At 44.1% G+C, this 12,054-nt stretch overlaps 1 protein-coding gene across 3 annotated transcripts in view; it reads left to right on the plus strand.

Moving 5' to 3' along the window:
- Nucleotides 1-722: 722 nt before the first annotated feature.
- LOC148011811 (uncharacterized) overlaps nt 723-12,054 on the plus strand; it is a 29,968-nt gene continuing 18,636 nt past the window's right edge. Inside the window, exon 1 of one of the 3 annotated variants that reach the window (XM_087670898.1) lies at nt 723-1,472. In XM_087670898.1, the coding sequence (XP_087527024.1) occupies nt 1,355-1,472 (118 nt within the window). In that variant the 5' untranslated portion in view covers nt 723-1,354. The remainder of the gene's footprint in view (nt 1,473-12,054) is intronic. The other 2 variants (XM_087670900.1, XM_087670899.1) reach the window with 2 other exon arrangements.

Here is a 12,054-nt window from a genome sequence, read left to right on the forward strand (position 1 = left end):
AATTTGTTTGGAGTAAGGAGCATTAGAGGAAGGTTGCACACAAATGCATGTAAATGTAGATACAAGGTGTGAATGCGGCATACTCTCAATGGTTAAGCAAATCATTTTGTGACCTCTATTTCATGGGTGCAATAAAGGCTTTAGAATAAAGGGAAAGACTTTATATTGCATGTGGTTTTCTTTTTTTTTGTTTTTTTTTTTTGGGGGGGGGGGGGGTATGGAGGGGCAAGAGTAGTTTGGACTTAAGTAGAGTTCAACACTACATTAGGAATTTTTTGTAGATGATAGTACACTTGCATTTGAATGTGTGATTTGGGGTGGCGGGGGGGGGGGAGCTGTAGAATCATGGGGTGAATTGGGAATTCACATATATTTGTAAGTTGTAGTTTGATGTGTGTGTGAGAGAGAGAGAGAGAGAGAGAGAGAGAGAGAGAGAGAGAGAGAGCACCCTTGGCACATGGAGTCCTTTCAGGCAGGGTTTTGACTAAGATCCTCCTAACTGGCAGTGGGGGCCACAACTTCTGTAGTTGGAAGAGAAATCAGAAACACTATCATAGCCTAACATGCAACACCATGTACAATTAGGCAGGGTGGGGCAACTCTCAGGCGACCAATCGTGTGCAACAACCTTCCTCTCTCTCCACCTTTATACCCATTACAACAAACCAATCCACCATGTGCCCATATTTGTGGAAAAATCAGGCAAGCGTCAAGTAGAGATCATCCTATGTGTGCCCATGTTTCTGATAATGTCCGATAGGCATGAATAATATTGGCTTCCAAATGGAACCTTCTCATGTGCCTAGGCACACGTGCTTACACACACAGACCCAACGCACTTGATGGCCTACGCTTGCACAGGTCCTAGACCGGAGCGCTAGCAAAGGTAGAAACAGGACAAACGGATACTAGGATAGCGTTGAAGTATAAATAGTACAGACATAAGACTGTAAGACTGTAAGAAACAAGACATTCACAACAGTAGGCAGCTCTGGGTTGTAATTTTGATGTGAAGCAGCAAAGTTCTGCATCACGATAAAGAATTTCCTGTGCTCTTAAGCCCATATGATATGTCCCTGACGCTTTTTCCTTATAAGCTTCAAAGCAGTGTCCATGGTGGTTGTGTCTTCGGAGGATGGGCGTAAGAATCATGAACCAATGTCCTTTTCAGGTAGCTTTTATTTATGCCAAAAAAAGGGAAGCACGAAGAAGAAAGAACAACCTGGAGCTGCTTCCTCTCCTTAGTCGCCCATCGCTTTTACCCTGTTCTTAGCTCCTCTGTTCCGAATCGTCTGTTCTTTGTCATGCTCTGATTCCATCCAGAGCCTCTCTTTAAAGAACAGGCTGATTGGATATGGTGGCTAGGCACCTGCAACAGCGCAGGTCTGGACATTCTAGACCTCGTCTGAACTTCACCAACATCCTGCCATTTGCAGAGGAGCATCAGCTGCCTCTTCGTCGGCTCAGTTCTGGTATAAATTCTTCCCAATTGCTGTATCTTTGTTATTCTTGCAGTTCCGTTTATCCATAAGCAGGTTTGTTTCAGAGAGGTTATGGATTCCCTGTATTTTGTTTAATCCATTCATGCAGAAGCAGGGTTTATTTCAGAAGAGATTATGGGTTCCCTGTATCTTGTTTCTATTCATGCATAAGCAGGGTTTTGAGAAGAAATCCATCGCCCCATTTGATTCACCAGACGCAGAGGCTGAACCTGCATGTCCAAATTTCTTCTTAGTTCTTTTTGGCACATTCGCGTGCATGTGCACATGCACGCATGTGTGTTGCCCTTTGATGGGGTTTCCATACTCTAATATTATATTACAAACAAGTGCATGTACCCACACGTATATGCATGTTAGCACGAGTGCACGCGTAGGTTCTAGTTCATGCTATCAGTATTTCTGCTATAACATTTATACTAATGTAATCAAGTCCCACACACACACACACACTCTTGTGTGTGTACACGTATCTATAGATGCCTAGATTCAGCATACATATCGACATGCATATATGTGATTACATTCACATGCACAATATTCATGCAATTTTTGAGGACTGGTGGTGAGCATCTCATTATAGTGATCTTGTCTATAGTTGGGGGCTTAATATGTTGAGCATCAGGCGAATAGGGAAATGACAATGTTGAGGTGCAAAAGTTTGAACTCTTTGCAAGGGATGGCATTGCTTGTAAGTTCTAAGATGGTATTCTTAGTTGGCTTGATTCTTTTCAAATTTCATTTAAATGAGAGGTTTATCTGTTAGCAGTTATGTTTGTCATGCCTTGTCATCTCTTGCTTGTGAGCCTCGGTCAGAGTTAGACGAGGACTTTAGGAGCTCTGACTTGTCCATCACTTGTTTTGACGGAGGAGGTAGCTCATTCTAGAGCACTCAATTTATTGCATTTCGATGCATTTTCTCCTCTAGTGGGGATTTTATGTGCATTTCTTGGGGCAATTATTGCATTCTTTAGCTTGCCTCACCTGTTGGACATTGTCCACGCTTTTCGGGATTTTTCTGTGTATTTTTGGCATTTTTTGCTGGTCGGACCAGCATTGAGCATTCCATGCTGGTCAGACATTTTTTTGGCCCCAAATTTCAGGTAGGCCAGTTTTTGGGATTTTTGGCCCATTTTCCACTTAGCAGTCAGTTAGATTATCATCTTCCCTCCTTCCTTGGCAGATGTACACTCCGACTTCATCATCTTCCTCCGTCTTTGGTGCTGCCATCATCATTAGCCTGATCTGGTGCCCTCACGGACGCTGTGGGCTGCGTGCAGGGACTGATCAGTCCTCCTTATGTATTCAGCATTTGTTCCTTGTTCAATGCAAGTTTCTTTTCTTCTTCTCTTGCAGATTGTCTCTCTCTTGCTCTATGTTTGAGTTTCTTCTTCCATTGCGTACTCTCACATGGTATCAGAGCATAGTATTATTGCCTAAGTGAGAACACAAATTTGATCTTCTTGTGCGGAGACCGCCCAGGCTGCCCAAAACGCAGCCAAAATCACTTGCATTTTTTGCATCCACACCCTTCTTGTGCAGAGGTGACCCTCTTTGGAGGCAAGGCGGCTTTATACATAGTTTGGCGACCTCATTCCGAGGCTTGGCGGCAACATCAAGGTGGCAATTGTCACCATTCGGGGCTTTGTCGGCATCTACATCCAAGGGACTGCCCCTTTTCCTTCGCGTTTGCTCCTCTGGTCAAGTCATCATCTTGTGTGGACCAATTGTCTACATCACAGTCATTTCCCTTTGCCAATGCAAGGTTGCTACATCGGGCGACAATGATTCCACTATCTGGCAGAGCATCTATACCAATTGTAGCTAATGTCCTCCTGTTTCGTCACTGTTGTCACATACAACGCAGATTTTGTGGGTATTTTGCAGATATATACGAAGATGTCTTATCACTAGTTCTTTGTTGACTCAGAGGATGAGGTTTCTATTCCTTCCTCTAAGAGACGGAGCGATTTTCGTGCTAGTTCACGCAACAACTGGAGGTCACCTAGCCCGTTTGTACGTGATCCCTCTCCTTCCCGTTCTCTCCGTGTTTCTCAGAAGGCTCGTTTTGCTAGCCTTCATATGCCTCCCATGGCACCCTCTATATACAGGTGCTTGTACTTCCTTCTTTGCCCAAAGAAGACCGGCTTGATGGTTCCAACTACTCGCTTTGGTCGTGTAAGGTGGAGTGTATCCTTGATACCTTCGATCTTTGGGAGTTTGTTACCCACCCTATTCCCCGTCGAGTGGAGGATCCCACCGTTGGATCATCGATGGATTGTGCGGCCTTATGGGATCGGCTCAGCTTGAGAGCTCGATCTTTTCTCTTTGTGAGCTTACAAGATTCTGTCCTAGTGCATGTGCGCAGGTTGCGGAAAGTAGCGGAAGTGTAGACAAAGCTTGCTTCTTTGTATCATTAGAAGACATTTGCCCATCAAATTACTCTTGAGAAGAAATTATGGATACTCGTTGTTGATGATTTGTCATCCATGAAGGATCATATCGACAGGTTGGAGGATATGAGGGATGAGTTTGCATCCCTTGGCAGGATGATCTCTTTAGAGGATATGGCCATGATTCTTTTGACTGAACTGCCATCTCCCGGGTTTGATGTCTTCTATACCAGCCCTCTTACATCGAGGACCCGTGAGAAGCTTCTATGGGAGGAGCTTGCCGCGCTTGTTTTGGAGTATGACGAGTGCGCCAAAGAGGTAGCTAGTGGATCTACTTCCACCAAAGCTTTTGTTGCAGGTTTGGGAGGGGGGACGCAGAAGAAAGGGAAGTCACAGGCTAAAAGATAGGAGAGTTCTTCAGGTTCTGATTCCGACTCGGAAAAGCCTAAATGCCCATATTGTGGGAAGGGGGGACACATCCATAGGAGAAATGTTAGAAGAAGTACCCTCACCTTCGTCCAGGAGTGAAGGATGGCCCTAAGACATCCGAGCCTTCTACCTCTACTCGAGCGGTTACCCATGAGTCAGTGTTCCTTCATATTGTTGAGTTGGAGGAGCCTTCTTCAATGGTTGTCTCATCTTCTGAGAGGCCTTGGCTGGTTGATAGTGGAGCTTCTAGTCATATGACCCTACGAGGTGATTTGTTGCAGGATCTATGCCCTTCTGAGGGTTCAATCACTGTTGGTGACATTGTTTCGGTGCCTATTTGTGGTGTTGGCACTTTGAATTTATTTCCTAACCGCGCGTCGAGCTCCCTTTATAGGCTCTTTATGTTCCGGACTTGGGCTTTCCCATCCTCTCAATCTATGGCCTTACTAGGCTCTGTACCCGGGTTATCTTCACTGAGCAGGTTCTTTGTATTGAGGATTCTTCTACACGGGCTGTTATCGTGACAGGTTGGCAAGAGAGCGGGCTTTACAGGCTCCATTCCCCTTCTCTTATGCAGGGTCCTCTGAGGCAGTTGTGTATTGCTACACTCATTCCTGCTTGTGCACCTTCTTTTCTACAGGTTCCTTCCCATCCCCCACCCTCTCCTCCGGTGGTTCCCCCGTACCTCCTATCCGTTTTAGAGGGGGACGATCTCAGTGATGCGGTTGTGGATTTCCTAGCCCCTAATGTTTTCGATGGGGCTTCCTAGGATCGCAAGGAGCTTCTTCGTTGGCCATCTTCATTGACAGACTTCATCAACATTGGCATTCCCCTTGCCACCCCAAGATCCGTTTCTCCCTTGGCCTTCCACCACATCCAGGATTTGAGAGGGGGTATTAGCAGTTATGTTTGTCATGCCTTGTCATCTCTTGCGTGTGAGCCTCAGTCTGAGTCAGATGAGGACTTTAGGAGATTTGACTTGTCTATCACTTGTTTTGACGAAGGAGGTTGCATTTCAGTGCATTTTCTCCTCCAGTCAAGGTTTTATGTGCATTTCCTTGGGCAGTTTATGCATTCTTCAGCTTGCCTCACCTGCGGGACATTGTCCACCCTTTCTAGGATTTTTCTGAGCATTTCTGGCATTTTTTGTTGGTCGAAAATATTTTTGGCCCCAAATTTCAGGTAGGCCAATTTTTGGGATTTTTGGCTATTTATAGCCATTTCCCACTTGGCAGTCAATTAGATTATCATCTTCCCTCCTTCCTTGGCAGGTGCACACTGCGACTCCATCATCTTCTTCCGACTTTGGTGCTGCCATCATCATTAGCCTAATTTGGTGCCCTCACTGATGATGTGGGGCTGCGTGCAGGGATTGATTAGTCCTCCTTTTGTATTCAGCATTTATTTCTTGTTTAGTGCAGGTTTCTTTTCTTCTTCTCTTGCAGATTGTCTCTCTCTTCCTTTGTGTTCGAGTTCCTTCTTCCGTTGCGCACTCTCACATTAGCAAGTTGCGTGACATCCTACTCAACATATTTTCTTGCTTTAAGCATTTGTCTCAAAATTACAAAAAGAAGGAAATAAGAAGAAAGGGAAGATGAGAAGAAGCATTAAGAAGATGAAGGAGTCCAGAAAGGACCCCTAAATTCTAGTTTGTTGTCACTTGAAGAGGTCAAGTAGATGGCTGTTTGATTTGTTGTGTCAAGCATGGGGAAGATTGGACCAACACATTACCAGGAAAGATGGAGTCAACTCAAATTGAGTATTGATCAATTCTTCCCTCCACCCCTCCATCCCCCCCTTCCCCCTGCCCCCCCCAAAACCGCGCTTGTTCTCTAGCATGTCATTCGTTGGGTGATGGATCTCGCAAATGAGACTAGTAGCTAAGGCAGATGGAACTCCATGGAGAGAGAGAGCGCTCTTGCAAGTCTATAGAAATTGAATAGATCGATGTGATGGATGATCAATAGAAAGTACAAGCATAGAGCTCTATTTCATAGGCCTAGTTATTCCCCCAAACCCTAAACCTAAACTTACACACACTAATGTGTGTTTAGATGCTAACACTTATACTAAGGTATGTTCACACATGGAGTTGGTAGATAACTAACAAACAGCCCTTCAAGTAATGGCTGATTGACTTGTGACATGAAATATAAAATAGAGGAAATGGGAAGGTCTTACTTAAAAAAAAAAGATACCATGTCTAATCCCATACAAAAGATTTTGAGAGGAGATGTACAAAATAGAAAAATATTTGTATTTGAAGTGAAACATGAAATTTCTACGGACGCAAGAGAAAAAAAGAGATGAGAAGCAACATTAAGAAGACAAGGAGTCTTGAAATATCCTTGTCACTTGAAGAGGTCAAGTAGATGGGTGTTTGCTTTGTTGCATTATGTGTGGGAAAGATTGGACCAATACATTATCAAGAAAGATTGAGTCAACTCATATCGAATGTTGACCAATTCTACTTTCTTTTCCAACTTGTTGTCCAACACATCATTTGTTGGGTGATGGAGCTCGCAAGTGGGACTAGCAACTAGGCCGATGGGACTCCATATGAGAGAGAGAGAGAGAGAGAGAGAGAGAGAGAGAGAGAGAGTATCTATTAAAGGCTAAACCCTATGAGACCAAAATGTTACATATGAAAAGTTTGGGAATTTTTTAAAGTCCCAAAGTAGCTGTCATCTAATGCTATGACTAACTAATGGAAAATAAACAACAAACAATACATAGCTTATGAGTACAAATGATGTCTAAGCCAGATAGATTGTGGAACTACTTAGGAGGCACTCTCATCCCAAGATATCTTTCATGGGTTTATCTAACATAGAGAAGCGGAAGCGGTAAGATATGGTCCCCTGATGATGGTGTAGTATCCTCTATATCTACAGATGATACCTCTTGCGGGGGTGTGGACTGGCTAGGCTTGGAAGACAAGCTTTGCGTCTCTCTATGGCTAAGTCTAGGATGGTCCCTTGTGGAGGGGCCGCCAATCGGTTTGATGAGGGCTTTGTAGTGGAGAGAGTAGTTGATGCTTTGTAGAACTTTGTGAGTGTACGTTGGTGTGTGGCTCCTTGTCTCTACTCCTAGGTCCATAAGAGGTTCTCTCTATGACAGTGTAGCTCTAGTAAAAAGAATCCAAGACATCTTTGATTTGGGAGATCCATCAGCTTGGATAGTGGCCCAAGTCCCTCTCTAAATAGGCAATGGGAGCGCCCTTCGATCTCATAACACACTAGACATTTGCATAAGTTGTAAGTACTTATCTATCTTTGGCTCAATTTGACATAGCTGGCAAATGTTGTCCTTTGGGGGGAGGGAGTCTGCACTGTGTCCAATGGCACATTGTACCCCATGAGACAGGAGTGCATCCATGTATCTTGGGTAGATGGTGATGATCCACTGGCTTGTGTTGACTATAATGAGACTTGACCTTGGAACCTCGTTTGCCCCCTTGCACATCACCTTTGCTTGACCCGTCACTTCTTTCTCGCCCCTGTTGCATGCAAGGGCCATGCAACTTTAGAAGAAGCAAGAGAAAAGTAGTGAGAGAAATGGACCTTGTGTGTTTGCACCAGGCATTTCCTATTTGCCCAGTGCTTCTGTGGGACTAGGACTTGTGTGCCACAAGCTTGCACCTCAACCTCAGCCTCTTGCCACCTGTTCCTACAGTGTACAAGATAGGCTGTGTGGCGCGTGCGTGCGCACACATACACACACAGAGAGAGAGAGAGAGAGAGAGAGAGAGAGAGAGAGAGAGAGAGAGAGAGAGAGAGATTAACGTCTTCTAAGTCCAAAATCGTCCCATGAGATAAAATCATGTACAATGTTGGTTGTCATTGGACATCAAAATGTGATTTGTTGGAAGTGAAATACTGTAAAAGAAGCTAGGGTGGTGTACAAGGCCAAATAGTGTTTGTATAGGGATACAATGAGAGGATGAGATAGTACATGTCTAGCCGTGTGGCTAAATGATACTCGTATATCTAGTTTCACCTAGCCAAGACCAATGGTGGAGTATGTCATACAATCCTGAATGAAATAGTATGAGGATAGCATCTGGGCTGGGCCCTCAATTGTATCAGCTGTTGCTTATGTCGCTGGCGGATCTCCCTTATTGCTCTTTAATGTAGTATGTATCTAGTACCCTTGTATTCGTGGGTGGCGTGTTGCTCTGATCTCCTTAGCTCTTTGGGTTGTTACCCCTCTATGTAGGCCCCTCTATGTAGGTGTTGTGTGGGTGGTCACTGTCTGGAATAAATTGGTAAGTCGTGATTGATGCCTCCCTCTCTATGTAGTGCTAGCTTGTAGGAGTGATGTGCGGAGCCTTTGAATCTCAACTAGAAATTGGCCCAAGTGGCATTGGTATTGGGACTCCATAACTAGTCTGAGTGAGGTGCCTCCTCCAAATAGTGTGGGGTATCTAGCTCAGACTATGTTGTAGGCTTTGCATTTGCAGATGTAAGGCTCCTTGCTCTCTACCTCCTATTGGTATAATTTGCAAATTGGCTTCAACTCTAGGGATATTAGGCTGCTCTCTTGGTCTCAATCTTGAGTTGGTGAGAGGATACCTTAAGCTGGCCAATGGCTACCTGCCTCTCATGTGGCATGTATACATCTGGGTATCCAGGTCTCTCAATGAAGCCATCCACAATAGTCTTCATGGAGTGGTCTTTGTAGTAAGACATCTTTGGGGGGAGGGGCTGCCTGGGTGATCGCCATGTATATTGTATGTACAACTCGTAGAGATCCTGCCATATGACCAAGGTCCTCTCTGTGTGGGAGAGGTGTATGAAGGGGGAGTCAAGATCATATTGAAAGGGGGGGAGATGATCGTCCATGTGTTAGCAGATATGTTAGCTCATGTGTGAGTTTGTGTATACAAAGGTTGAGCACATTATTTAGGATATCTTAGGCATTTTTATGGTCTTCATTTTGGTCATATTTAGCATTTATTACTGGCAGATGAGCATTAAATGCTGGCCGACTTGATCATATTGTGGATATATTTTCGTCCTATCTATTCAAGCTCCTCCTCCTCACTTAGTCACTCATTTGCCATCACATGTGTGGAGACTCCATGGAGAGAGGAGTTAGTGCCATTGCCCATGCAGCCAGTGACTCACTGTTGTATGCGATTGTCTTGTGTTGGATATATGGATTCCATTTCCCGAGCATACGTCTAAGCTCTCATCTATATTGTGTTCTTCAGTGTTCTTTCTTTCTCTTTCTCTTTTGTCTTGTGTTTCAGCAGTTTATTACAACATATGTTTACGCTTCCATTGCTGCTCCACTTTTGACATGGTATCAGATTTCAGGTTTTGTCATCCTGCTATGTTTTCTTTACTGATTTCGGGACTGTTTTGCCCAATACTGATCAGGCGATTGCTGCTCTAACCCGGCAACTTGTTTTTCTTGCGTTTTTGCTGATGTCAACATCCGTACAGCCTGTGTCAGCCCCTCTCTACCTGCGTGTTTGTTCCAGCCTGCGAATTGGTGTTTTTGCATCTCCTCCTGGTTAGGCAATTGCATTATCAGGCCGTTTTTGCTATTTCAGGCAGTTTCTAGCTGATTTTTTATCTTTTCGCATTAGATTTCTTCTCGTTTTGGTCAGATTTTGGTGAATATTGTATGTGAACTCTCATTTTCTGCAGTTTGTGCTTGTGGTTTGGCTGTGTTCCCTCTCCAAATCCCTTCTTTTCTGTACTTGTGGTTTGGCTCCTCCGTGCATGTCCATTGATGATAAGTTACATGGACTTGATTATCTTACATGGAGTGTTGTGATGAAGGCTTGGTTTATATAGAAGCAGTTATGGTACGTGGTTTGTGAAGCTATTGAACGTCCTCAATGGCCTTCTCTTGTTCCAACTGATTTTAATGAAGACAATCATGAGGAAGTGGTGCTTACATTGGATTTGGACGATGCCTGTGCTTACTTGGCCTTACTTTGGTGTATTTCCAAAGAAGTCCTACCGGCAGTTACCTTTTGCAAGACATCTTTTGAAGTATGGACGAAGTTGTAGCTGATGTACGTGGCACCTTCCACCGTGAGGGCATTTACTCTTTATGGATAGCTCCAGCAAATTCCGTTTAAGGCCAAAGATACTATCCAATCTTTTCTACTTTGTGTGATCCAGATCTAAGAGCAACTTCGGCAAATGCAGTCTACCCTTCTACAGGCTCATCTTATTGGACTCATACTCTCCAAGCTCCCTTCGATGTTTGATGGAGTGGCTAATGCTTTGAGGGTGCAAACATCATCGATTCCTGTCAATTTTACACATATGACCTTGATGCTGCTTGAGCATGAGACATCATTGTAGTTACAAGAGGAGGCTTTCGTTAGGTTCTAGTGAGGATCTTGTAGCTTTAGAGAGGGGTTCGAAGAAGAAGTCAAAGAATGGGTGTTACCACTGTGGGAAGAAAAGTCATTTATGGAAGGATTGCAAAGAGTTAGTGGCTTCCAGGCAGAAGAAGAAAAAGACGACAAAGCGGGATGTGGACTCCTTTGAAGAGTCATCGTCTGTCTAAGACTCAGACTCCGATCCTCTGACCAAGAAGAAGTCCAAGGCGTAGAAAGGATAAGCTTCTTTGGCTCACGGGAAGGGATTAATGGCTCCTTCCTTAGCTGCTTTCTAGTGGTGGTGATAATGGCATCCCTCACGACTCTGGAGTGCCAAAGGGAGTATGAGAGGGTGGTGAGATGGGGAAGCCGTGCTTCATCTATACATCTATATAGATGCACATGATCCAAAGAGGGACTTCCTTGATGCATTGATTAAAGTCTGACAAGTTCAAATCCATCCAGGTTCATGATGGGTTGCTTCTTTGATGAGAGAGAGCGAGATTGGTTCCTAGTCATGAGCTCACATGAGGGGACACTTTGGCGGTCTGGCTAAAGGCGGGAAATCCATGGTCAAATATGTTCAAGAGGCATTTTTGACAGGATGATCATGTATGCTACTGAGAGACATTGAGACAAATACAGAGATATGCCATGATCTCTATTTTCAGGAGTTGGTACAATTGACATCGACATCAGGTTCTCTTTGAGGCACCTTGGTGGTGGCTTGATCATCCATTGCTTGGGTATCCATGGTTCTACTTGGTGGTTCTCTGTTGTATGGTTTATGATTCATTCTCATTGTACCATTGTATTGTATCAGATCACCCATGATCTGAGAGAGGGTGTTAGCAAATATGTTAGCTTAGGTGTGAGTTTGTGCATGCACAGGTTGGGCACATTATTTAGGATATTTTAGGCATTTTTAGTGGTCTTCATTTTGGTCATATTTAGCATTTATTGTTGGCCAACCTGATCATATTGAGGACATATTTTTGTCCCATATATTCAGGGTCCTCCTCACTCAGTCACTCATCTGCCATCACACGTGTGGAGATTCCGTGGAGAGAGGAACCAGTGCCGTTACCTACGCATCTAGTGACTCACTTTTGTATGCGGCTGTATTGTGTTGGATATATGGATTCCATTTTTTGAGCATACATCTAAGTTCTCATCTGTATTGTGTTCTTCAGTGCTTTTTCTTTCCCTTTCTTTTTTGTCTTGTGTTTCAGCAGTTCATTGTAGCATATGTTTACGCTTCCATTGCTGCTCCACTTCTAACACTATGTTAATTCCATAACTTGTAAGCCATTGCTCGACTTGTGCATACATGAAGTCTCCTGTCTTACCTAAGCTATCTGCCTAGAGGCCTCGAAGGCCCTCCTAG

This window comes from Lygodium microphyllum, chromosome 28 (genome assembly GCF_053477565.2).
Source record: "Lygodium microphyllum isolate KBCC chromosome 28, Lygodium_microphyllum_v1.1.10, whole genome shotgun sequence".
In the NCBI taxonomy this organism is placed as follows: domain Eukaryota; kingdom Viridiplantae; phylum Streptophyta; class Polypodiopsida; order Schizaeales; family Lygodiaceae; genus Lygodium; species Lygodium microphyllum.